This window comes from Lagopus muta, chromosome 32 (assembly GCF_023343835.1).
Source record: "Lagopus muta isolate bLagMut1 chromosome 32, bLagMut1 primary, whole genome shotgun sequence".
NCBI lineage: Eukaryota > Metazoa > Chordata > Aves > Galliformes > Phasianidae > Lagopus > Lagopus muta.
In genome coordinates, this window is record NC_064464.1 from 818,938 (window position 1) to 845,406 (window position 26,469).

At 55.7% G+C, this 26,469-nt stretch overlaps 2 protein-coding genes across 2 annotated transcripts; both read left to right on the forward strand.

Annotated features, from left to right (window-relative positions):
- The first annotated feature begins 5,480 nt into the window (after positions 1 to 5,480).
- LOC125686170 (protein MANBAL-like) lies at positions 5,481 to 14,055 on the forward strand. Its single transcript, XM_048929889.1, has 2 exons — positions 5,481 to 5,671; positions 12,471 to 14,055. The coding sequence occupies exons 1-2, from the start codon at positions 5,522 to 5,524 to the stop codon at positions 12,576 to 12,578; spliced, it is 258 nt and encodes an 85-aa protein (XP_048785846.1). The 5' UTR covers positions 5,481 to 5,521; the 3' UTR covers positions 12,579 to 14,055.
- Positions 8,867 to 17,643, forward strand: LOC125686156 (uncharacterized). Its single transcript, XM_048929875.1, has 2 exons — positions 8,867 to 9,088; positions 15,386 to 17,643. The coding sequence occupies exon 2, from the start codon at positions 16,410 to 16,412 to the stop codon at positions 17,109 to 17,111; it is 702 nt and encodes a 233-aa protein (XP_048785832.1). The 5' UTR covers positions 8,867 to 9,088; positions 15,386 to 16,409; the 3' UTR covers positions 17,112 to 17,643.
- Positions 17,644 to 26,469: the final 8,826 nt, after the last annotated feature.

Below are 26,469 nucleotides of genomic sequence, written 5' to 3' on the forward strand. Positions count from 1 at the left end.
AATGCTTGCTGAGAGGTGCTCCAAAGGCAGCGCACTGTACGTCTGGTTTTGTGGCGTGGCCGTGCTTTCCCTTGCCCGGACATTGGAGAGGAACTGAGGAAGCTGGAAGGGCTTCTGATGCGTGACAAACAAATCGGACTTTGCCTGTGCGGGATTTCATGTGTGGCAAGAGCTGGGGACGCCGCATTCCTTCAGGGTCCTTCAGCTCGATAGCTGTTTCAGAATGTTGATGATGAGGTGAACTTAGCGCATGTGGTTGGTCATGAGCGGTATCCAGGCTATTTTATTTTCTGTTGACATATCTACAAAAGGCAACCCAAATCCCTTTGTTTAAAATAAAAGGGAAAGCAACCTTTTACACCTGGTGCTGCCTCTTTCAGTAGCTGGTCCAAACATGCCTGGCTTGGGCTGGCAGTGGCAGGGCGATGAACCGGCTGGCTTCACGTCCCTCCGTGGAGATGGAGCTGCTTTTCCCGCGTTTCCATGTTGGTCTTGCCAAGTGGTGGCCTTTCAGCCAGCGCGTAAGTGCTAGCGAAGCGTGTGAGCATCAGCTTGCTCTGTGAGGCCTGAGAGCAACAAAAGGAGAGGAAGCAGCGCGCGAGGAAGCAAGGTGTCCCTGCACTCAGCCCCTTGAGCTTGTCTCTCCAGCTTGCCTGGTGGCTTTTTCAGCCTTGTGTAGCACTGACTGTTCCTGCTTGCCCTGGGAAGGCCAGCTGCAGCTGCGGGCAGCCGTGGCCTGCACGTCAGGCTCCCGTTGAGCCGCGAGGAGTTCAAGTGCGGGTGGGCTGGTGTGAAGAGCAGCGCTGGGAGTGGGGCAGGAGGAGAGGGCAGCGGGAGGGCTGCAGGTGAGCGCGCCTCGGGCCCAGAGCTCAGGCGTGAGCCGGGAGTGCAGCGAGCCGTGCTGCGCTGCTTCAGCTGCAATGGCTCTGAGCGCGTCATGGGCAGCGCCGCGTGTTGAGCGTCTGGGTGCTGCGAGGGCACCTTGCTGAGCCGGAGCCCGAGAGAGGAGAGGAGAGGAGAGCAGAGGAGAGGCTGCACGTCAAGAGTGTCTGCCTGCCATTTTGGCTTGGCGCGTCGGCGTCTTCCTCCTTCCACGAAGGAGCCTGCACGGTGCACTGGGTCCAGCGTGCTCCACGGCACTGCCTTCTGCTGCCTGCCTGCCTGCCCGCCTGCCTGCCTACTGCCCTGCTGGAGGGGAAAGAGCGGATTGTCGGGCTGCGTGCAGCCAAGGAGCTGGCTGCCAAGGAGGGAAACGGAGTATTGAGGAGCGGTTAGTGCGTGTTAGGTTTGGGTGTGGATGCAGCGGGGGCTGAGTCACCTCCATCAGCTGGTGGGGGCTGGGGCCGAGCGCGGTGCATGGGGCTGCGCTGTGGGCAGGAGGGCTGCGGGGCTGGGGCAGTGGTGTGGGTGCAGCACATGGGGCCGTGAGAGGGCGTGCAGCAGGGAGGGCGTTGGGCCTGAGCCGCGCTCGTGTTTGTGGCAGCACAGGGGCTGCAGGGGATGGCAGGAGCGCAGAGCAGAGCGGGGAGAGCCGGGCTGTATGAAGGCCAGGGCATGAAATCTTGCCTTGGCAGCTACGTAGCTGCTGAGCTTTTCCCCCAAGTCTTCAGACTGTGGGGTGATAAGGCTCCGCAGCAAAGGCAGCCGGGCCCTCGTGATACTTGGGGGTTAGGAAAGGGCAAAACAAATGAGTGTCTTTCAAGAGCACAAAGCAGTGAAGCAGAGCACAAGGCATTTATTGCCTGCGTAGGTGATCTTCTCCAGGCATGTCCATTGGAGATGTGCAGACTGAGTGTGGACAGAAAGCAAAGGGAAGGGAGGGGAGGGGAAGGGAAGGGAGAGGAGGGGAAGAAAGTAAGAAATGAAAGGAAAGAGAAAGGGAAATGTGAAGGGGAAGAGAGAAAGAGAAAAGGAAAGGAAGAGAAAAGAGAAGCAAGGCAAAGAAAAGAAAGGCAAAGGAAAGCAAAAGGGGGCAAAGGGAAAAGGCAGAGAAGGAGAAGAAGACAAGTTGCATGCCGCCGGCGCCAGCCGAGGGGAATCCGGCAGCGGACCCCCGCAGCTGCCGCTCCCCCTCCTGCAGGCCCCGGGCCGCCCCCAGGCCGGCCTTAGCAACGTGAGGCCGCAGGCGGTTGGTAGGGCCGGGGCAGGAAGTGCTTCGTGGCGGCGGAGAGCACTTCCGGGGCAGCGCGGCATGGCGGCGCCGGGCCGGTGAGCGGGGCCGGGAGGAGCGGGCTGTGTGCTGGGAGCGGGGTCGGGCCTCGGTGCGGGGGCATGGAGGGGCGCTCGGGGGAGGAGCTGGCGGTGCTGCCGGCACGCAGAGGCGATGCGTGCGGCGCCGGCGAGTGGTGCGGGGTCGGGGGGCAGCTTCCTCTCAGGGAAGGCCGTGCGAGTGCGGAGCTTTGTTGGTGTTTCGGGCGTGTGAAGGAGGAGGCCCCGTAGGGCCTAGTTGTGGCCACAAAGCCCGGGCGGGCAGTGGAGCAAGGCGCCCGGGTGCTGTGTTGGCCGGAGGGTGCGGAGCTGGAAGAAGGTTTGTCAAATATGATGGAGAGCAGCTCAGCAATTACCTCAACCAGCTCCTTCAGAATCCTGGGATGCACACCATCTGGCACCATGGACTTGTACGCATTCAGTCCTTGACAGCAGCCCTGCAGAGAAGGACCTGGGGGTCCTGATGGATGAAAAGCTTAACATGAGCCAGCAGTGTGCCCTTGCAGCTCAGAAAGCAAGTGGCATCCTGGGCTCCATCAGAAGAGGGGTGGCCAGCAAGGACAGGGAGGTGATTGTCCCCTTCTACTCTGCTCTTGTGAGGCCCCTCTGGAGTACTGTGTCCAGGTCTGGAGCCCCCAGTACAAGAAAGACAGGGAGCTGTTGGAGAGGGTCCAGAGGAGGGCCACAGAAATGATTGGAGGGCTGGAGCACCTCCCCTGCAAAGACAGGCTGAGGGAGCTGGGCTTGTTCAGCCTGGGGAAAAGAAGGCTGCGGGGTGACCTCATTGCAGCGTTCCAGTACCTAAAGGGAGCCTACAAACAGGAGGGGAGTCAACTCTTTACAAGGGTAGATAACTGCAGGACAAGGGGAAATGGTTTTAAGTTGAAGGGGGGAAGATTTAGGTTGGGTATCAGGGGGAAGTTCTTTACTATGAGAATGGTGAGGTGCTGGAACAGGCTGCCCAGAGAGGTGGTGGATGCCCCATCCCTGGAGGTGTTCAAGGCCAGATTGGATGGGGCCCTGGGCAGCCTGGTCTGGTATTAAACATGAAGGCTAGTGGCCCTGCATGTGGCAGGGGGCTTGGAGATTCATGATCCTTGAGGTGCCTTCCAAGCTGGGCCATTCTGTGATTCTGTGAAGATGTGCTTCCTGTGGACGTCCGTTGTCGGGCCGAGCCAGGGCTGCAGTTGTGTGTGATTGTGTTTGTTGCTTGGGAGAAGTGCTGCCTTAGTAGGCTGGGGGGGAGGGAGAGGGAGATTTTCAGACTGGCATCAGTCAGGAGCGCGGCACGTTTCTGCGTGCTTTGCTCATGCTGTTGTGTGGGTCCCCGCGAAGCATGGGTGAGCCAGGGTGGCCCCGTGTGTGTGTGCCAGCATTGTGCGCGGGTTTGGAATGGAGTCAGAGTGATTGTAATGACAATGCAGCTGGCGGTATTTCTGGTAGGGAATGGTTGAATCCCCAGCCGTGAGGCGCAAGAAGAGGCGCTGGATGCTAAGGTGGAAAGCGGAGCTTGTGTGTGCCAGGAGGCAGGCGTGGTGAGGTGCGCTTTGGAGCCTGCTGTTGTTGGCGCTGGGCTCGGGAGGCCCCTGAACATGGCGCTGTGTGCTGCGTGTGCCAGCCGCAAGAGATTCCCGTGTGGAAGAAGGGAGAGGATGAAGGAGGCCGAGGGCCCTTTTCTCGGGGCCGGCTCCTGTGTGGCCTCTTGCTTGCCGGAGAGAAGGGCTGCCCGCTGGGCACAGGGGGTGCCTTCTAGCTGCCGTCCCGTGCCCTGTCCTGCAGCCCCCTCCTCATGCTATGTGGAACGCCATGGCCAGCAGTGCGGCTGCCATTTTAGAACCTTCGCCGCATCACAGCCGTCACCTTGGTCACCGCTGCCCCGGCCAACGCACTCGCCTCTGAGAGCTCTGGCAGCCATGTCAGGAGCAAAGAGAGCGAGGGGCGAAGCTTGCCCAATTTCCAATAGGAAGGGAGAGCTGGGGACCCCAGAAGCGAAGAGGAGGAGGGGGGCCGCCTTTAAGATCAAGCGGAGGAGGAAGGAAAAGAGAGTGCGTTTCCATCGCGCCTGGACCAGCGCTGTGACCACCTCCGTGGAGCCCATGGAGGTGGATCCACCTCTGGATGAGCCCATGGAGGTGGATCCACCTCCGGATGAGCCCATGGAGGTGGATCCGCCTGCGGCACAGCTGGCCTGGCACCACACCACCGTGCCAGGCCCCGCATCGGCGCCGTCCCACCGCCGCTGGTCCAGGCGCTCGGCTCCCTACCCGCTGCGCGGCCCCCGCCCCCAGCATTAGCTGGGTGGCATTAGTTTCCATCAGCTCCTCCTCTGGAGCCAATTCTGCGGGCCCCCAGCTCCATCTTCACCCTGTTATGTCCCCGTCCCTGTTTTTCTTGTTGATTTTAGTGTTAAGATTAGTGTTAGTGTTAGGAGTAGGTTATTGTTCATGTTTTAGAGTTAGGCATAGGTTACTCGTAGTCTTTTAGTGTTAGGCATAGGTTCCTGTTCTTCTGTTGGAGTTAGGCATAGGTTAGTTGTAGTCTTTTAGTGTTAGGCATAGGTTCCTGTTCATACTTGACAGTTAGGGGTGGATTGCTGGTGTCAGGTGGAAGTGAGCAGCGCTCACTCGGTAAGCACACGGCTGATTGATCGTGCGAAGACATGAGTGCGAGTGCCGTGAGCACGGAGGCCCGATGGCATCTTGGATGGATTGAATTTGCAGCTTGTGACTTTTGTGTTGCAGACCGTCGAGGAGCAGAGTGTGAGTGGCTGCGACATTGCGTTGGGCCTCAGGAGAACAGTGTGTGACTGTGTCTCGAGCATCCTGCGTGGCCGTTGCCAGGTAGGTGTGCCTTCCTTTGCAGTAAGCAGTGCTTAGGCGTGAGCCCAGCTCATCCCCCTGTCCTCAGCAGGTGGGCTTTCTGCGTGCTTTATTGCTGTGCTTGGTGCCGTCCGGCACAGCAGCAGCAAGGCCGTGAACACGTACGTAGCCAGGTAGATGCAAATGTGCAAGTGATGGTATGAATACTCTTGTTGTTAGTGTTCATGAGACAGTGGTCGTGCGTGTGTGATCAAGCTCAGGGAGAAGTTGATTCTTGCGTGTTCAGCTGTTGCTGAAATGCAAGTTTGGCGTCCCTGCTTGTGGTTGGGTCGGAAGACCAAGGATATGTTCAGAGCACGTCTGTGAGTCAGGCTGGGAGGTTTTGCTAGCAGGAAGTCACAGCGTCGGAGCGCACGAATGGAATGATGGCTCTCGTTTCCCCCTTGTAGAAAGCAGCCTCCTGGAGAGCAGCAGAGCAGCAGGCTGTCTGCGCTATGGCCGCTGAACTGCATTTCTCGCCCCGTGAGATCCCTGAGCCCACGCTGATGGAGAACGTGCTGCACTCCGGCCTCTTCTTTGGAGCTGTTTTCCAGCTTGTGTGCGTGCTGGCCATAACCCTGCCAGTTCCCAAGTGCCCAGAGACAGTAAGTAGCGCTCTGTTTGATAGAGGTTGATAGAAATGCTGAGGAAATGGGCTGGGAGGGAAGCAGCTGGAGCCGTGGCCTACGGTAGCGCGCCGCGGCATTGCTGAGAGTGCGGCAGTTTGTTCTGTCCTTCCTTGGGCGTGCGTGCTGTTCCTGGTGGCACGCAAGGAGCCTGGAGGTGCAAGCTCATCTTATCGTGGTGCTGCTGCTGGTGCTGCTGGTGCTGCTGCTTGTGTGGGCTGTGAGTGGCAGGCAGGGCGTCCCCCTGTGCAGGGACTGCCTTGCAGGCAAGGCCTGTAGACTGTAGCTTCCGTGGGATTTTGGGGAACAAGAGAGAGGTGGAGTTTCTGTTGTGCCCTGATGTCAGGAAGGCAGTGTGCAGCAGTGGCACCCAAAGCTGCCCAGTCAGGTGTCTTGAGCTCCCAAAGCGAGCTGTCAGGCAATTGTCAGAAAGTTCCCTGACTGTTTGTGAATTGATTCCTGTAGGACTGGGACGGCTTGGAGTCTAAGAGTTGGGAGACGGTGAAGAAACCAAAGGCAAGTGCTGCACAGCTAAGCAAGAAAGCCAAGAAGGAAAGCAAAAAGCAACGGTGAGGGCTTGAGCGCTAAGCCTCAAAGGCCAAAGGAAGCAGCGGGAATGCTTGCTGAGAGGTGCTCCAAAGGCAGCGCACTGTACGTCTGGTTTTGTGGCGTGGCCGTGCTTTCCCTTGCCCGGACATTGGAGAGGAACTGAGGAAGCTGGAAGGGCTTCTGATGCGTGACAAACAAATCGGACTTTGCCTGTGCGGGATTTCATGTGTGGCAAGAGCTGGGGACGCCGCATTCCTTCAGGGTCCTTCAGCTCGATAGCTGTTTCAGAATGTTGATGATGAGGTGAACTTACCGCATGTGGTTGGTCATGAGCGGTATCCAGGCTATTTTATTTTCTGTTGACATATCTACAAAAGGCAACCCAAATCCCTTTGTTTAAAATAAAAGGGAAAGCAACCTTTTACACCTGGTGCTGCCTCTTTCAGTAGCTGGTCCAAACATGCCTGGCTTGGGCTGGCAGTGGCAGGGCGATGAACCGGCCGGCTTCACGTCCCTCCGTGGAGATGGAGCTGCTTTTCCCGCGTTTCCATGTTGGTCTTGCCAAGTGGTGGCCTTTCAGCCAACGCGTAAGTGCTAGCGAAGCGTGTGAGCATCAGCTTGCTCTGTGAGGCCTGAGAGCAAGAAAAGGAGAGGAAGCAGCGCGCGAGGAAGCAAGGTGTCCCTGCACTCAGCCCCTTGAGCTTGTCTCTCCAGCTTGCCTGGTGGCTTTTTCAGCCTTGTGTAGCACTGACTGTTCCTGCTTGCCCTGGGAAGGCCAGCTGCAGCTGCGGGCAGCCGTGGCCTGCACGTCAGGCTCCCGTTGAGCCGCGAGGAGTTCAAGTGCGGGTGGGCTGGTGTGAAGAGCAGCGCTGGGAGTGGGGCAGGAGGAGAGGGCAGCGGGAGGGCTGCAGGTGAGCGCGCCTCGGGCCCAGAGCTCAGGCGTGAGCCGGGAGGGCAGCGAGCCGTGCTGCGCTGCTTCAGCTGCAATGGCTCTGAGCGCGTCATGGGCAGCGCCGCGTGTTGAGCGTCTGGGTGCTGCGAGGGCACCTTGCTGAGCCGGAGCCCGAGAGAGGACAGGAGAGGAGAGGAGAGCAGAGGAGAGGCTGCACGTCAAGAGTGTCTGCCTGCCATTTTGGCTTGGCGCGTCGGCGTCTTCCTCCTTCCACGAAGGAGCCTGCACGGTGCACTGGGTCCAGCGTGCTCCACGGCACTGCCTTCTGCTGCCTGCCTGCCTGCCCGCCTGCCTGCCTACTGCCCTGCTGGAGGGGAAAGAGCGGATTGTCGGGCTGCGTGCAGCCAAGGAGCTGGCTGCCAAGGAGGGAAACGGAGTATTGAGGAGCGGTTAGTGCGTGTTAGGTTTGGGTGTGGATGCAGCGGGGGCTGAGTCACCTCCATCAGCTGGTGGGGGCTGGGGCCGAGCGCGGTGCATGGGGCTGCGCTGTGGGCAGGAGGGCTGCGGGGCTGGGGCAGTGGTGTGGGTGCAGCACATGGGGTCGTGAGAGGGCGTGCAGCAGGGAGGGCGTTGGGCCCGAGCCGCGCTCGTGTTTGTGGCAGCACAGGGGCTGCAGGGGATGGCAGGAGCGCAGAGCAGAGCGGGGAGAGCCGGGCTGTATGAAGGCCAGGGCATGAAATCTTGCCTTGGCAGCTACGTAGCTGCTGAGCTTTTCCCCCAAGTCTTCAGACTGTGGGGTGATAAGGCTCCGCAGCAAAGGCAGCCGGGCCCTCGTGATACTTGGGGGTTAGGAAAGGGCAAAACAAATGAGTGTCTTTCAAGAGCACAAAGCAGTGAAGCAGAGCACAAGGCATTTATTGCCTGCGTAGGTGATCTTCTCCAGGCATGTCCATTGGAGATGTGCAGACTGAGTGTGGACAGAAAGCAAAGGGAAGGGAGGGGAGGGGAAGGGAAGGGAGAGGAGGGGAAGAAAGTAAGAAATGAAAGGAAAGAGAAAGGGAAATGTGAAGGGGAAGAGAGAAAGAGAAAAGGAAAGGAAGAGAAAAGAGAAGCAAGGCAAAGAAAAGAAAGGCAAAGGAAAGCAAAAGGGGGCAAAGGGAAAAGGCAGAGAAGGAGAAGAAGACAAGTTGCATGCCGCCGGCGCCAGCCGAGGGGAATCCGGCAGCGGACCCCCGCAGCTGCCGCTCCCCCTCCTGCAGGCCCCGGGCCGCCCCCAGGCCGGCCTTAGCAACGTGAGGCCGCAGGCGGTTGGTAGGGCCGGGGCAGGAAGTGCTTCGTGGCGGCGGAGAGCACTTCCGGGGCAGCGCGGCATGGCGGCGCCGGGCCGGTGAGCGGGGCCGGGAGGAGCGGGCTGTGTGCTGGGAGCGGGGTCGGGCCTCGGTGCGGGGGCATGGAGGGGCGCTCGGGGGAGGAGCTGGCGGTGCTGCCGGCACGCAGAGGCGATGCGTGCGGCGCCGGCGAGTGGTGCGGGGTCGGGGGGCAGCTTCCTCTCAGGGAAGGCCGTGCGAGTGCGGAGCTTTGTTGGTGTTTCGGGCGTGTGAAGGAGGAGGCCCCGTAGGGCCTAGTTGTGGCCACAAAGCCCGGGCGGGCAGTGGAGCAAGGCGCCCGGGTGCTGTGTTGGCCGGAGGGTGCGGAGCTGGAAGAAGGTTTGTCAAATATGATGGAGAGCAGCTCAGCAATTACCTCAACCAGCTCCTTCAGAATCCTGGGATGCACACCATCTGGCACCATGGACTTGTACGCATTCAGTCCTTGACAGCAGCCCTGCAGAGAAGGACCTGGGGGTCCTGATGGATGAAAAGCTTAACATGAGCCAGCAGTGTGCCTTTGCAGCTCAGAAAGCCAGTGGCATCTTGGGCTCCATCAGAAGAGGGGTGGCCAGCAGGGACAGGGAGGTGATTGTCCCCTTCTACTCTGCTCTTGTGAGGCCCCTCTGGAGTACTGTGTCCAGGTCTGGAGCCCCCAGTACAAGAAAGACAGGGAGCTGTTGGAGAGGGTCCAGAGGAGGGCCACAGAAATGATTGGAGGGCTGGAGCACCTCCCCTACAAAGACAGGCTGAGGGAGCTGGGCTTGTTCAGCCTGGGGAAAAGAAGGCTGCGGGGTGACCTCATTGCAGCGTTCCAGTACCTAAAGGGAGCCTACAAACAGGAGGGGAGTCAACTCTTTACAAGGGTAGATAACTGCAGGACAAGGGGAAATGGTTTTAAGTTGAAGGGGGGAAGATTTAGGTTGGGTATCAGGGGGAAGTTCTTTACTATGAGAATGGTGAGGTGCTGGAACAGGCTGCCCAGAGAGGTGGTGGATGCCCCATCCCTGGAGGTGTTCAAGGCCAGATTGGATGGGGCCCTGGGCAGCCTGGTCTGGTATTAAACATGAAGGCTAGTGGCCCTGCATGTGGCAGGGGGCTTGGAGATTCATGATCCTTGAGGTGCCTTCCAAGCTGGGCCATTCTGTGATTCTGTGAAGATGTGCTTCCTGTGGACGTCCGTTGTCGGGCCGAGCCAGGGCTGCAGTTGTGTGTGATTGTGTTTGTTGCTTGGGAGAAGTGCTGCCTTAGTAGGCTGGGGGGGAGGGAGAGGGAGATTTTCAGACTGGCATCAGTCAGGAGCGCGGCACGTTTCTGCGTGCTTTGCTCATGCTGTTGTGTGGGTCCCCGCGAAGCATGGGTGAGCCAGGGTGGCCCCGTGTGTGTGTGCCAGCATTGTGCGCGGGTTTGGAATGGAGTCAGAGTGATTGTAATGACAATGCAGCTGGCGGTATTTCTGGTAGGGAATGGTTGAATCCCCAGCCGTGAGGCGCAAGAAGAGGCGCTGGATGCTAAGGTGGAAAGCGGAGCTTGTGTGTGCCAGGAGGCAGGCGTGGTGAGGTGCGCTTTGGAGCCTGCTGTTGTTGGTGCTGGGCTCGGGAGGCCCCTGAACATGGCGCTGTGTGCTGCGTGTGCCAGCCCCAAGAGATTCCCGTGTGGAAGAAGGGAGAGGATGAAGGAGGCCGAGGGCCCTTTTCTCGGGGCCGGCTCCTGTGTGGCCTCTTGCTTGCCGGAGAGAAGGGCTGCCCGCTGGGCACAGGGGGTGCCTTCTAGCTGCCGTCCCGTGCCCTGTCCTGCAGCCCCCTCCTCATGCTATGTGGAACGCCATGGCCAGCAGTGCGGCTGCCATTTTAGAACCTTCGCCGCATCACAGCCGTCACCTTGGTCACCGCTGCCCCGGCCAACGCACTCGCCTCTGAGAGCTCTGGCAGCCATGTCAGGAGCAAAGAGAGCGAGGGGCGAAGCTTGCCCAATTTCCAATAGGAAGGGAGAGCTGGGGGCCCCAGAAGCGAAGAGGAGGAGGGGGGCCGCCTTTAAGATCAAGCGGAGGAGGAAGGAAAAGAGAGTGCGTTTCCATCGCGCCTGGACCAGCGCTGTGACCACCTCCGTGGAGCCCATGGAGGTGGATCCACCTCCGGATGAGCCCATGGAGGTGGATCCACCTCCGGATGAGCCCATGGAGGTGGATCCGCCTGCGGCACAGCTGGCCTGGCACCACACCACCGTGCCAGGCCCCGCATCGGCGCCGTCCCACCGCCGCTGGTCCAGGCGCTCGGCTCCCTACCCGCTGCGCGGCCCCCCGCCCCCAGCATTAGCTGGGTGGCATTAGTTTCCATCAGCTCCTCCTCTGGAGCCAATTCTGCGGGCCCCCAGCTCCATCTTCACCCTGTTATGTCCCCGTCCCTGTTTTTCTTGTTGATTTTAGTGTTAAGTTTAGTGTTAGTGTTAGGAGTAGGTTATTGTTCATGTTTTAGAGTTAGGCATAGGTTACTCGTAGTCTTTTAGTGTTAGGCATAGGTTCCTGTTCTTCTGTTCGAGTTAGGCATAGGTTAGTTGTAGTCTTTTAGTGTTAGGCATAGGTTCCTGTTCATACTTGACAGTTAGGGGTCGATTGCTGGTGTCAGGTGGAAGTGAGCAGCGCTCACTCGGTAAGCACACGGCTGATTGATCGTGCGAAGACATGAGTGCGAGTGCCGTGAGCACGGAGGCCCGATGGCATCTTGGATGGATTGAATTTGCAGCTTGTGACTTTTGTGTTGCAGACCGTCGAGGAGCAGAGTGTGAGTGGCTGCGACCTTGCGTTGGGCCTCAGGAGAACAGTGTGTGACTGTGTCTCGAGCATCCTGCGTGGCCGTTGCCAGGTAGGTGTGCCTTCCTTTGCAGTAAGCAGTGCTTAGGCGTGAGCCCAGCTCATCCCCCTGTCCTGAGCAGATGGGCTTTCTGCATGCTTTATTGGTGTGCTTGGTGCCGTCCGGCACAGCAGCAGCAAGGCCGTGAACACGTACGTAGCCAGGTAGATGCAAATGTGCAAGTGATGGTATGAATACTCTTGTTGTTAGTGTTCATGAGACAGTGGTCGTGCGTGTGTGATCAAGCTCAGGGAGAAGTTGATTCTTGCGTGTTCAGCTGTTGCTGAAATGCAAGTTTGGCGTCCCTGCTTGTGGTTGGGTCGGAAGACCAAAGATATGTTCAGAGCACGTCTGTGAGTCAGGCTGGGAGGTTTTGCTAGCAGGAAGTCACAGCGTCGGAGCGCACGAATGGAATGATGGCTCTCGTTTCCCCCTTGTAGAAAGCAGCCTCCTGGAGAGCAGCAGAGCAGCAGGCTGTCTGCGCTATGGCCACTGAAGTGCATTTCTCGCCCCGTGAGATCCCGGAGCCCACGCTGATGGAGAACGTGCTGCGCTCCGGCCTCTTCTTTGGAGCCGTTTTCCAGCTTGTGTGCGTGCTGGCCATAACCCTGCCAGTTCCCAAGTGCCCAGAGACAGTAAGTAGCGCTCTGTTTGATAGAGGTTGATAGAAATGCTGAGGAAATGGGCTGGGAGGGAAGCAGCTGGAGCCGTGGCCTACGGTAGCGCGCCGCGGCATTGCTGAGAGTGCGGCAGTTTGTTCTGTCCTTCCTTGGGCGTGCGTGCTGTTCCTGGTGGCACGCAAGGAGCCTGGAGGTGCAAGCTCATCTTATCGTGGTGCTGCTGCTGGTGCTGCTGGTGCTGCTGCTTGTGTGGGCTGTGAGTGGCAGGCAGGGCGTCCCCCTGTGCAGGGACTGCCTTGCAGGCAAGGCCTGTAGACTGTAGCTTCCGTGGGATTTTGGGGAACAAGAGAGAGGTGGAGTTTCTGTTGTGCCCTGATGTCAGGAAGGCAGTGTGCAGCAGTGGCACCCAAAGCTGCCCAGTCAGGTGTCTTGAGCTCCCAAAGCGAGCTGTCAGGCAATTGTCAGAAAGTTCCCTGACTGTTTGTGAATTGATTCCTGTAGGACTGGGACGGCTTGGAGTCTAAGACTTGGGAGACGGTGAAGAAACCAAAGGCAAGTGCTGCACAGCTAAGCAAGAAAGCCAAGAAGGAAAGCAAAAAGAAACGGTGAGGGCTTGAGCGCTAAGCCTCAAAGGCCAAAGGAAGCAGCGGGAATGCTTGCTGAGAGGTGCTCCAAAGGCAGCGCACTGTACGTCTGGTTTTGTGGCGTGGCCGTGCTTTCCCTTGCCCGGACATTGGAGAGGAACTGAGGAAGCTGGAAGGGCTTCTGATGCGTGACAAACAAATCGGACTTTGCCTGTGCGGGATTTCATGTGTGGCAAGAGCTGGGGACGCTGCATTCCTTCAGGGTCCTTCAGCTCGATAGCTGTTTCAGAATGTTGATGATGAGGTGAACTTACCGCATGTGGTTGGTCATGAGCGGTATCCAGGCTATTTTATTTTCTGTTGACATATCTACAAAAGGCAACCCAAATCCCTTTGTTTAAAATAAAAGGGAAAGCAACCTTTTACACCTGGTGCTGCCTCTTTCAGTAGCTGGTCCAAACATGCCTGGCTTGGGCTGGCAGTGGCAGGGCGATGAACCGGCCGGCTTCACGTCCCTCTGTGGAGATGGAGCTGCTTTTCCCGCGTTTCCATGTTGGTCTTGCCAAGTGGTGGCCTTTCAGCCAAAGCGTAAGTGCTAGCGAAGCGTGTGAGCATCAGCTTGCTCTGTGAGGCCCGAGAGCAACAAAAGGAGAGGAAGCAGCGCGCAAGGAAGCAAGGTGTCCCTGCACTCAGCCCCTTGAGCTTGTCTCTCCAGCTTGCCTGGTGGCTTTTTCAGCCTTGTGTAGCACTGACTGTTCCTGCTTGCCCTGGGAAGGCCAGCTGCAGCTGCGGGCAGCCGTGGCCTGCACGTCAGGCTCCCGTTGAGCCGCGAGGAGTTCAAGTGCGGGTGGGCTGGTGTGAAGAGCAGCGCTGGGAGTGGGGCAGGAGGAGAGGGCAGCGGGAGGGCTGCAGGTGAGCGCGCCTCGGGCCCAGAGCTCAGGCGTGAGCTGGGAGGGCAGCGAGCCGTGCTGCGCTGCTTCAGCTGCAATGGCTTTGAGCGCGTCATGGGCAGCGCCGCGTGTTGAGCGTCTGGGTGCTGCGAGGGCACCTTGCTGAGCCGGAGCCCGAGAGAGGAGAGGAGAGGAGAGGAGAGCAGAGGAGAGGCTGCACGTCAAGAGTGTCTGCCTGCCATTTTGGCTTGGCGCGTCGGCGTCTTCCTCCTTCCACGAAGGAGCCTGCACGGTGCACTGGGTCCAGCGTGCTACACGGCACTGCCTTCTGCTGCCTGCCTGCCTGCCCGCCTGCCTGCCTACTGCCCTGCTGGAGGGGAAAGAGCGGATTGTCGGGCTGCGTGCAGCCAAGGAGCTGGCTGCCAAGGAGGGAAACGGAGTATTGAGGAGCGGTTAGTGCGTGTTAGGTTTGGGTGTGGATGCAGCGGGGGCTGAGTCACCTCCATCAGCTGGTGGGGGCTGGGGCCGAGCCCGGTGCGTGGGGCTGCGCTGTGGGCAGGAGGGCTGCGGGGCTGGGGCAGTGGTGTGGGTGCAGCACATGGGGTCGTGAGAGGGCGTGCAGCAGGGAGGGCGTTGGGCCCGAGCCGCGCTCGTGTTTGTGGCAGAACAGGGGCTGCAGGGGATGGCAGGAGCGCAGAGCAGAGCGGGGAGAGCCGGGCTGTATGAAGGCCAGGGCATGAAATCTTGCCTTGGCAGCTACGTAGCTGCTGAGCTTTTCCCCCAAGTCTTCAGACTGTGGGGTGATAAGGCTCCGCAGCAAAGGCAGCCGGGCCCTCCTGATACTTGGGGGTTAGGAAAGGGCAAAACAAATGAGTGTCTTTCAAGAGCACAAAGCAGTGAAGCAGAGCACAAGCCATTTATTGCCTGCGTAGGTGATCTTCTCCAGGCATGTCCATTGCAGATGTGCAGACTGAGTGTGGACAGAAAGCAAAGGGAAGGGAGGGGAGAGGAGGGGAAGAAAGTAAGAAATGAAAGGAAAGAGAAAGGGAAATGTGAAGGGGAAGAGAGAAAGAGAAAAGGAAAGGAAGAGAAAAGAGAAGCAAGGAAAAGAAAAGAAAGGCAAAGGAAAGCAAAAGGGGGCAAAGGGAAAAGGCAGAGAAGGAGAAGAAGACAAGTTGCATGCCGCCGGCGCCAGCCGAGGGGAATCCGGCAGCGGACCCCCGCAGCTGCCGCTCCCCCTCCTGCAGGCCCCGGGCCGCCCCCAGGCCGGCCTTAGCAACGTGAGGCCGCAGGCGGTTGGTAGGGCCGGGGCAGGAAGTGCTTCGTGGCGGCGGAGAGCACTTCCGGGGCAGCGCGGCATGGCGGCGCCGGGCCGGTGAGCGGGGCGGGAGGAGCGGGCTGTGTGCTGGGAGCGGGGTCGGGCCTCGGTGCGGGGGCATGGAGGGGCGCTCGGGGGAGGAGCTGGCGGTGCTGCCGGCACGCAGAGGCGATGCGTGCGGCGCCGGCGAGTGGTGCGGGGTCGGGGGGCAGCTTCCTCTCAGGGAAGGCCGTGCGAGTGCGGAGCTTTGTTGGTGTTTCGGGCGTGTGAAGGAGGAGGCCCCGTAGGGCCTAGTTGTGGCCACAAAGCCCGGGCGGGCAGTGGAGCAAGGCGCCCGGGTGCTGTGTTGGCCGGAGGGTGCGGAGCTGGAAGAAGGCTTGTCAAATATGATGGAGAGCAGCTCAGCAATTACCTCAACCAGCTCCTTCAGAATCCTGGGATGCACACCATCTGGCACCATGGACTTGTACGCATTCAGTCCTTGACAGCAGCCCTGCAGAGAAGGACCTGGGGGTCCTGATGGATGAAAAGCTTAACATGAGCCAGCAGTGTGCCCTTGCAGCTCAGAAAGCCAGTGGCATCCTGGGCTCCATCAGAAGTGGGGTGGCCAGCAGGGACAGGGAGGTGATTGTCCCCTTCTACTCTGCTCTTGTGAGGCCCCTCTGGAGTACTGTGTCCAGGTCTGGAGCCCCCAGTGCAAGAAAGACAGGGAGCTGTTGGAGAGGGTCCAGAGGAGAGCCACAGAAATGATTGGAGGGCTGGAGCACCTCCCCTACAAAGACAGGCTGAGGGAGCTGGGCTTGTTCAGCCTGGGGAAAAGAAGGCTGCGGGGTGACCTCATTGCAGCGTTCCAGTACCTAAAGGGAGCCTACAAACAGGAGGGGAGTCAACTCTTTACAAGGGTAGATAACTGCAGGACAAGGGGAAATGGTTTTAAGTTGAAGGGGGGAAGATTTAGGTTGGGTATCAGGGGGAAGTTCTTTACTATGAGAATGGTGAGGTGCTGGAACAGGCTGCCCAGAGAGGTGGTGGATGCCCCATCCCTGGAGGTGTTCAAGGCCAGATTGGATGGGGCCCTGGGCAGCCTGGTCTGGTATTAAACATGAAGGCTAGTGGCCCTGCATGTGGCAGGGGGCTTGGAGATTCATGACCCTTGAGGTGCCTTCCAAGCTGGGCCATTCTGTGATTCTGTGAGGATGTGCTTCCTGTGGACGTCCGTTGTCGGGCCGAGCCAGGGCTGCAGTTGTGTGTGATTGTGTTTGTTGCTTGGGAGAACTGCTGCCTTAGTAGGCTGGGGGGGAGGGAGAGGGAGATTTTCAGACTGGCATCAGTCAGGAGCGTGGCACGTTTCTGCGTGCTTTGCTCATGCTGTTGTGTGGGTCCCCGCGAAGCATGGGTGAGCCAGGGTGGCCCCGTGTGTGTGTGCCAGCATTGTGCGCGGGTTTGGAATGGAGTCAGAGTGATTGTAATGACAATGCAGCTGGCGGTATTTCTGGTAGGGAATGGTTGAATCCCCAGCCGTGAGGCGCAAGAAGAGGCGCTGGATGCTAAGGTGGAAAGCGGAGCTTGTGTGTGCCAGGAGGCAGGCGTGGTGAGGTGCGCTTTGGAGCCTGCTGTTGTTGGCGCTGGGCTCGGGAGGCCCCTGAACATGGCGCTGTGTGCTGCGTGTGCCAGCCGCAAGAGATTCCCGTGTGGAAGAAGGGAGAGGATGAAGGAGGCCGAGGGCCCTTTTCTCGGGGCCGGCTCCTGTGTGGCCTCTTGCTTGCCGGAGAGAAGGGCTGCCCGCTGGGCACAGGGGGTGCCTTCTAGCTGCCGTCCCGTGCCCTGTCCTGCAGCCCCCTCCTCATGCTATGTGGAACGCCATGGCCAGCAGTGCGGCTGCCATTTTAGAACCTTCGCCGCATCACAGCCGTCACCTTGGTCACCGCTGCCCCGGCCAACGCACTCGCCTCTGAGAGCTCTGGCAGCCATGTCAGGAGCAAAGAGAGCGAGGGGCGAAGCTTGCCCAATTTCCAATAGGAAGGGAGAGCTGGGGGCCCCAGAAGCGAAGAGGAGGAGGGGGGCCGCCTTGAAGATCAAGCGGAGGAGGAAGGAAAAGAGAGTGCGTTTCCATCGCGCCTGGACCAGCGCTGTGACCACCTCCATGGAGCCCATGGAGGTGGATCCACCTCCGGATGAGCCCATGGAGGTGGATCCACCTCCGGATGAGCCCATGGAGGTGGATCCGCCTGCGGCACAGCTGGCCTGGCACCACACCACCGTGCCAGGCCCCGCATCGGCGCCGTCCCACCGCCGCTGGTCCAGGCACTCGGCTCCCTACCCGCTGCGCGTCCCCCGCCCCCAGCATTAGCTGGGTGGCATTAGTTTCCATCAGCTCCTCCTCTGGAGCCAATTCTGCGGGCCCCCAGCTCCATCTTCACCCTGTTATGTCCCCGTCCCTGTTTTTCTTGTTGATTTTAGTGTTAAGTTTAGTGTTAGTGTTAGGAGTAGGTTATTGTTCATGTTTTAGAGTTAGGCATAGGTTACTCGTAGTCTTTTAGTGTTAGGCATAGGTTCCTGTTCTTCTGTTCGAGTTAGGCATAGGTTCCTGTTCTTCTGTTCGAGTTAGGCATAGGTTAGTTGTAGTCTTTTAGTGTTAGGCATAGGTTCCTGTTCTTCTGTTCGAGTTAGGCATAGGTTAGTTGTAGTCTTTTAGTGTTAGGCATAGGTTCCTGTTCATACTTGACAGTTAGGGGTTGATTGCTGGTGTCAGGTGGAAGTGAGCAGCGCTCACTCGGTAAGCACACGGCTGATTGATCGTGCGAAGACATGAGTGCGAGTGCTGTGAGCACGGAGGCCCGATGGCATCTTGGATGGATTGAATTTGCAGCTTGTGACTTTTGTGTTGCAGACCGTCGAGGAGCAGAGTGTGAGTGGCTGCGACCTTGCGTTGGGCCTCAGGAGAACAGTGTGTGACTGTGTCTCGAGCATCCTGCGTGGCTGTTGCCAGGTAGGTGTGCCTTCCTTTGCAGTAAGCAGTGCTTAGGCGTGAGCCCAGCTCATCCCCCTGTCCTGAGCAGATGGGCTTTCTGCGTGCTTTATTGCTGTGCTTGGTGCCGTCCGGCACAGCAGCAGCAAGGCCGTGAACACGTACGTAGCCAGGTAGATGCAAATGTGCAAGTGATGGTATGAATACTCTTGTTGTTAGTGTTCATGAGACAGTGGTCGTGCGTGTGTGATCAAGCTCAGGGAGAAGTTGATTCTTGCGTGTTCAGCTGTTGCTGAAATGCAAGTTTGGCGTCCCTCCTTGTGGTTGGGTCGGAAGACCAAAGATATGTTCAGAGCACGTCTGTGAGTCAGGCTGGGAGGTTTTGCTAGCAGGAAGTCACAGCGTCGGAGCGCAGGAATGGAATGATGGCTCTCGTTTCCCCCTTGTAGAAAGCAGCCTCCTGGAGAGCAGCAGAGCAGCAGGCTGTCTGCGCTATGGCCGCTGAAGTGCATTTCTCGCCCCGTGAGATCCTGGAGCCCACGCTGATGGAGAACGTGCTGCGCTCCGGCCTCTTCTTTGGAGCCGTTTTCCAGCTTGTGTGCGTGCTGGCCATAACCCTGCCAGTTCCCAAGTGCCCAGAGACAGTAAGTAGCGCTCTGTTTGATAGAGGTTGATAGAAATGCTGAGGAAATGGGCTGGGAGGGAAGCAGCTGGAGCCGTGGCCTACGGTAGCGCGCCGCGGCATTGCTGAGAGTGCGGCAGTTTGTTCTGTCCTTCCTTGGGCGTGCGTGCTGTTCCTGGTGGCACGCAAGGAGCCTGGAGGTGCAAGCTCATCTTATCGTGGTGCTGCTGCTGGTGCTGCTGGTGCTGCTGCTTGTGTGGGCTGTGAGTGGCAGGCAGGGCGTCCCCCTGTGCAGGGACTGCCTTGCAGGCAAGGCCTGTAGACTGTAGCTTCCGTGGGATTTTGGGGAACAAGAGAGAGGTGGAGTTTCTGTTGTGCCCTGATGTCAGGAAGGCAGTGTGCAGCAGTGGCACCCAAAGCTGCCCAGTCAGGTGTCTTGAGCTCCCAAAGCGAGCTGTCAGGCAATTGTCAGAAAGTTCCCTGACTGTTTGTGAATTGATTCCTGTAGGACTGGGACGGCTTGGAGTCTAAGACTTGGGAGACGGTGAAGAAACCAAAGGCAAGTGCTGCACAGCTAAGCAAGAAAGCCAAGAAGGAAAGCAAAAAGAAACGGTGAGGGCTTGAGCGCTAAGCCTCAAAGGCCAAAGGAAGCAGCGGGAATGCTTGCTGAGAGGTGCTCCAAAGGCAGCGCACTGTACGTCTGGTTTTGTGGCGTGGCCGTGCTTTCCCTTGCCCGGACATTGGAGAGGAACTGAGGAAGCTGGAAGGGCTTCTGATGCGTGACAAACAAATCGGACTTTGCCTGTGCGGGATTTCATGTGTGGCAAGAGCTGGGGACGCCGCATTCCTTCAGGGTCCTTCAGCTCGATAGCTGTTTCAGAATGTTGATGATGAGGTGAACTTACCGCATGTGGTTGGTCATGAGCGGTATCCAGGCTATTTTATTTTCTGTTGACATATCTACAAAAGGCAACCCAAATCCCTTTGTTTAAAATAAAAGGGAAAGCAACCTTTTACACCTGGTGCTGCCTCTTTCAGTAGCTGGTCCAAACATGCCTGGCTTGGGCTGGCAGTGGCAGGGCGATGAACCGGCCGGCTTCACGTCCCTCCGTGGAGATGGAGCTGCTTTTCCCGCGTTTCCATGTTGGTCTTGCCAAGTGGTGGCCTTTCAGCCAGCGCGTAAGTGCTAGCGAAGCGTGTGAGCATCAGCTTGCTCTGTGAGGCCTGAGAGCAACAAAAGGAGAGGAAGCAGCGCGCGAGGAAGCAAGGTGTCCCTGCACTCAGCCCCTTGAGCTTGTCTCTCCAGCTTGCCTGGTGGCTTTTTCAGCCTTGTGTAGCACTGACTGTTCCTGCTTGCCCTGGGAAGGCCAGCTGCAGCTGCGGGCAGCCGTGGCCTGCACGTCAGGCTCCCGTTGAGCGGCGAGGAGTTCAAGTGCGGGTGGGCTGGTGTGAAGAGCAGCGCTGGGAGTGGGGCAGGAGGAGAGGGCAAGGGTTGGAAGGGACCTCTAGAGCTCATCGAGTCCAACCCCCTGCCAAATCAGGTTCCCTACACCGGGTCACACAGGTTGGCGTCCAGGCAGGTCTTGAACATCTCCAGAGAAGGAGACTCCCCCACCTCCCTGGGCAGCCTGTTCCAGTGCTCCGTCACCTCACTGTACAGAAGTTCCTTCGCACATTGGTGCAGAACTTCCTATGCTGCAGTTTCCGGCCGTTTCCCCTTGTCCTGTCTCCCCTCAACACTGAAAAGAGTCCGGCCTCGCCATTCTGCCCCCCACACCTTAGATATTTATAGACCTTGATCAGGTCCCCTCTCAGTCTTTTTTTCTCAAGGCTGAACAGACCCAGACTTCTTTTGGTTTGTGTATTTATTTTTTGTGTAATTTATTGAATATTTTTTTCTGTATCTTATGTATCCTAATATTTTCCACTTAAATGCTATTATCCACATCAATTACTGCTCAGTTTGTACATATGCAGTGTAGCCCAGACATAGTGTACATAAGGAACCAAGCTCTCAGTGAATCTTAACAAAACAAAGGGCATGCAGTGACTTTGTCTGTCTTCCTTCCTGTGAGACATTTCTGGAGCTGTTAGGGTCAGTTGTTCTCACAAACCCACAATCCAGCAGGAGGCATATGGCTGTTAATCCAACTGTGTGGTGACTTCAGCCTGCAATAGCTGACTGGCCATCCCTTGGCTCCTGGCTGGGGTCTGTGCTTGCAGGCTCACATCTGTCAGTGCCTCTGACAGGCCAGCAGCAGCACCTGGTTTGCACGTTGGTTCTGAGATCCCCTCTTCCTCAGTTTCTTTGAGACTTTGCATAGGAAAAGTTCTTGGATATGGGTTCTCATCTCAGAGGTTTAAACGTTTCCCTGAAAATTTCTTTCCATTTGCCTCACAGAGGTAGGTGGGCACTGCCTTCAGGATGCCCTAGGATAGCTGACGTATGCATGAGAGTACAGGAAGGGTTTCCCAGGACTCTCAGGAGACATTCTGGAGCATGAATTTGCAGGTAGGTCCTCCTGCAGAAGAGTGTGTCCTTCTCCTTCCTGAGTAAGGTGCCACTTCCATCTCAGGAATGGAACAGCCAACAGAGGTGAGACAGAAACTCTTCAAGAAAAGGCTCAGTGTTGCACTCAGAGACAGAATTCAGTGGTGTGGTGGTGGTGTGTTGAGCTGAAACTCAATCCCATTGCCCCTTAGCCTTGCAGCTCCTGTGGCTTGGTGACAGTGCTGCTGTGTGGCTGCAAACACAAGCAGGGACACGCAGTGGGCACTTCTGTCACACAGATTGTTTCCACCACAGCAAATCTGTCGCTAATGGAGATCTCCTCATGGCGGTGCCTGAAGGCTCAGGGCCTCTTTGAAAGTTGCTGCCAAGAACATTCCCAAGGAATGGACTGCACAGATTGCCACACTTACTCTCCTACTCATGCTAAAACCAAGCTTTGTTGATAACATTAAAAGATTGTATTTAATGCTTGCCCAAACTGCAGCCCACATCAAAACACTAATCCATAATGCTTGTCCATGTCCTAACAGTGTCCTGAAAACCTTAGCAGAACACCAAGCCCTCTCACTGAACCTTTGCTTAATCTCTGCCCCATAAAATGAGTTCTAACCCTTAATTCCTATCCTGAACACCCAACACCCATAGAGCCTGCTCCTGTGCTCTGCCCTCCTCACCTTCAACCCCTTCCCTAACCCTAAACTTTGAGTACTTGGCTGTCCAGGGCAGAGCAGGAATCGTGGAGTCTTAGAGCAAATGCATGTAATGCAGTGATGAATGTGAGGTGATGTGTGTACAGGAGGTGATGTGACTGATCAGCTTGAGGCCATCAGGAGGAGGTGGGTAGGATTGCTGCCATGAGCTCAGCTCTACCTCAGGACCTCCTGGGCCTGCAGGTGGCACGAGGCTGTGAAGGTGGCTGTGAGATCACTTGTGTGTGTGGAGTTGACAGGCCAGCCCCAGCAAGGCATGGTGTGCTGCCTTCTGCCTGAAGCAGCTGTTGGTCAGCCCTTGGCTCCTGGCTGGGATCTGTGCATACAGGATCACATCTGCAGTGTCCCTGAGAGGCTGACAGAAAGTGCCAGGTTGATGTGTTGCCTGTGGGATCCTCTGTGCCTGAGCACCTGGTAGGGCCCATAGAGGAAGAAGGAGGTTTGTGTGAGGGATTGTGATGGCTCATCTGTGTGAGTTCACAACTCGATAGCAGGAGGGACATGACTTGGTTGTGTCTACCTGGAAACTGGCAGGTGCCTTGGAAGATGATGGTGAGGTTGTGTCACAGAGTTATCTAGATCAGTCTATGCCCGTGACAGGGGGCAGTAGGCCCCTGGCCCCCCTCCAAGCCCCACAAAATGGGAAGGGTGAAGGAAAAGAGATAGGAAGATGGGAGCTGGGCTCAAGGAAGGAAAAAAGCAAAAACAGCAGCAATGATCTATGGAGGAAAACTTATTTTGCTATGATATTGGAATGCAAGATAACACAGTATCATATAATCTAATTGAAATTGAGACTAATAAACCAAGTAAGATAGGAGAGAGAGAGAGTTCCTGAGTGAGTCAAACCTGAAAAGCTTGGAAGGGCTAGGAAAGCACCTCCAGCACCCACTGCAAGGCAGCAAGAGAGCGCCCCATCCAAAGGGCCAGATCCCATGACTTCAGTACTGTATAGGGACAGGTACCTGGAATTGCAGCATGAACACTTTAACTCCCAGTGCACTGCTTGATGTTATGATGTGGAATGCTGAAAACCAGAAAACAAAACCATGACATTGGAGTTACCTCTCTTTATTCCAAGTTTAATCGCACTTTACTCCAGGCTTACTCACACTTCACTCAAGTATCTCTGACTCACACTTTACTCAAGAGTTACTCAAACTTTTCCTTACATTTACCCACACTTGACTCTGGGTTTACTCACACTTTTCTCTGGGTTTTACTGACACCCTACTCTGGTGTGTACACCCTCTGTTCCAGGCCTACCCACACTTTACTCCGGGTTTTTCTCACACTTTATTCTGAGGTTACTCACATTTAATCCTGATTTATTCAGAGTATTCTCCGGGTTTTATACACAATTTTCCTCAGGTTTGCACACTCTTTACTATGGCTTTACTTTTCCTCTACTCTGGGTGGACTCACACCTTACACTGGCTTTTACTCACACTTTACTCCATGTTTACTAACACTTTAGTCTGGCTTTTCTCACACTTGACTTGGGCTTACCTCACTCTTTACTCCAAGTTTACTTGCACTTTACTCCGAGTTTACTCACACTTCTTTTTTGAGTGCGTTGTACTCACACTTTACTCAAGATTTACTCAAACTTTTCCTCAACATTACTCACACTTGACTCTGGTTTTACTCACACTTTTCTCCAGGTTTTACTGACACCCTACTCCAGGTGTGTACGCTCTCTCTTCTGGGCCTACGCACACTTGACTCCAGATGTTTCTCACACTTTACTCTGAGTTTATTCACACTTTAGGTTTACTCACAGTTTTCTCTGGGTTTTACTCACACTTTCTAGCAGGTTTGCACACTCTTTACTCTGGATTTACTCTTCCTCTACTGTTGTTTCTGCATTTGATATTAAAAAGAGCAATTGGTTTGAAGAAGTAGAACACAATGTATTCGTATTCTGTAACATCCTTAGAAATAGTTGATATAAGAAGTAAAATACTGTATATGTGGGCAGCATGTTTTAGAAACATTGTTACTGAATTATGTTTTATATGTTAATTCTTTCTTGCGAAACTGTAATAGTTGTTAAATGTTCCAAACAATGTGTGTATAGTATTAGGGATTAGAAAACATATTGTAGAGTTGTTCTGTTAGGATAAGAAACTCCCTACAAAAGAAAAACAGATTTAACAAACATCAAAGAAGCCAGGGCCTCTACACAAGGCTGAACTGTCTGTTTCCGTGAGAAGTTTGGGATGTGATGAGCAGGCACCAAGATGCTCCCCTCTGTTCTTCTCCCAAGCTTGTCTTTGTGGAAGGGAAGACAAGAAGATATCTGCAAAAGAAGTATCAAGTGTGGAATAAGTTCATTAATTAATTACAGATCTATGCTTAGGCTGCAAAGATTCATGTCTGCCCAGTGTCTGCATGTTTAGTGAAGCGTCGAGAAGATTGTGAACCGAAAGCACTCAGCTAATGAGGAACTAGGGGAGAAAGAGATCAGCATCGGGGAATATGGAATAAAAGATGTAATTCTGTTTTTCTAGGTGCTCTCTTGCTTGCAGGAGGCCCTCCACTGCAATTGTGAATAAAATCGGCTTCATCAGAGATACCGTCCTAGAAAATTATTTGGATATTTCCAACAAAGAGGCCCCACCATACAGTGAACTACCAGAAAATGAAAAGAAATATGCCCTGTTCACAGATGGATCGTGTCGTATTGTGGGGAAGCATCGCAGATGGAAATCTGCTGTGTGGAGCCACAAGTTGCAAGGCCACTGAAGGGAAAGGAGAAACAAGCCAATTTGCAGAGGTAAAGGCTGTCCAGCTGGCCTTAGATGTCGCTGAACGGGAGAGGTGGCCAGTGCTCTATCTTTACACTGACTGATGGATGGTAGCGAATGCCTTATGGGGGTGGTTACAGCAGTGGGAGCAAAATAACAGGCAAAGAAGGGGTAAACCTATTTGGGCTGCTGAACTGTGGAAAGACATTGCTGCCCAAATAAAGGATATGGCTGTAAAGGCGCATCATGTGGATGCTCATGTGCCCAAGAGTCGGGCTACTGAAGAACAGCAAAATAACCATCAGGTAGACCGAGCTGCCAGGATTGAGGTGGCTCAAATAGACCTGGACTGGCAGAACAAGGGTGAATTATTTCAGGCTTGATGGGCCCATGAGACCTCACACCATCAAGGAAGAGATGCAACATACAAATGGGCTGGAGACCAAGGGGTGGAATTAACCATGGACACTACTGCACAGGTTATTCATAACTGTGACACATGTGCCACAAGTAAACAAGCCAAGAGGATGAAACCTCTCTGAGGGGAAGGGCGATGGAAAAAATACAAATATGGGGAGGCATGTGTCATGGTTCTATGTTGTCTTTGTTTTTGGGTTTCAGTATTCCACTGAATCAAGACATCATGTAGTGTACGGGGCATTAAAGTGTCACTGCCCCAATCCCAGGTTCCCATCCCTGTACATTACAGCAGTCACGGGATCTGGCCCTTCCGGGTGGGGGGGGCGCTCTCTTTCTGACCTGCAGTGGGTGCTGGAGGTGCTTTCCTGGCTGTTCCAAGCTTTTTGGGTTTGACTCAGTCCCGGGAACTCTCTCTCTCTCATCTTGTCTGATTTATTCATCTCAATTTCAATTAAATTGTATCTATTGTGTTATCTTGTATTCCCATATTATAGTAAAATAAGTTTTCCTCCATAGATTGTTGCCGCTGTTCTTTTCCTCCCTTCCTTCCTTCCCATTTTTTGTGGGACTGGGGTGGGGGGGGGAGGGCAGAGGCCTGCTGCCCCTGTCATGGACATAGATTGATCTGGTCAACTCCGTGACAGACTTTTGAGTATCACGTGCTAAAGAAGCCCACTCCCTCCCAACTTGGTGTCGTCTGCAAACTTACTGAGGGTGCACTCAATGCCCTCATCAGGATCATTAATAAAGATGTTAAATAGAAGCAGTCCCAGTACCGAGCCCTGAGGGACATGGCTCGTGACTAGCAACCAACTGGATTTAACTCCACTGGCCACAGCTCTTTGGGCCCAGCCATCCAGCCAGTGTTTCACCAGCAGAGCGTGCACCCATCGATGCCATGGGCAGCCAGCTTCTCCGTGAGAATGTTGTGGGGGACAGTGCAAAGGCTGTCTTGAAGTCCAGGTAGATCACATTGACAGCCTTACCCTCATTCACTAAGTGGGTCACCTTGTCATAGAATGAAATCAGGTTTGTCAAGCAGAATCTACCATTCATGAGCATGTGTTGACTGGGCCTGACCCCCTGGTTGACCTTTGATTGGTCCATGATGGCTCCCAAGATTATCCGTTCCAAAACCCTGGCACCAAGGTGAGACTGGCAGGTCTGTAGCTACCAGGATCACCTTTCTGGCCCTTTTGGAAGATGGGCATCACGTTTGCCAGTCTCCAGTCGACCAGGATGTCCCCGCTTAGCCAAGACTGCCAAAGAATGATGGAGAGCGGCTTGGCAACCACATCCCCCAACTCCCTCAGCACTCCAGGGTGCAATCCATCTGGCCCATGGACTTGTGAGCGTCCAGCTTTTGCAGCAGGTCCAAAACCATGGATCATGCAGTGCCTATTCTGTTCCCCATCCCTATCTCCCAGTGCAAGGGGCTGTGGGCCCAGGGAGTCACAAATCTTACTATTAAAGGCTGAGACAAAGAAGGTATTAAGTACCTTATCATTATCCTGATACTTGGTCACCGTGTTGACCTTGATGTCCAACAGCGGATGGAGATACTCCCTAGCCCTCCTCTTAATGCTGAAGCTTTTATAGGGATATTTATTGTTGTCTTTCAATGCAGATGCTCATGTGCGCACAAGTCGGGCTACTGAAGAACAGCAAAATAACCATCAAGTAGATCAAGCTGGCAGAACTGAGGTGGCTCAAATGATACTCATTT

Coding starts and splice junctions, on each gene's coding strand:
- LOC125686170 (XM_048929889.1), top strand. CDS start 5,522: ATGGCCGCTGAACTGCATTTCTCGCCCCGTGAGATCCCTGAGCCCACG. Junction 5,672..12,470: donor TTCCCAAGTGCCCAGAGACA/GTAAGTAGCGCT, acceptor TGATTCCTGTAG/GACTGGGACGGCTTGGAGTC.
- LOC125686156 (XM_048929875.1), top strand. CDS start 16,410: ATGGCGCTGTGTGCTGCGTGTGCCAGCCGCAAGAGATTCCCGTGTGGA.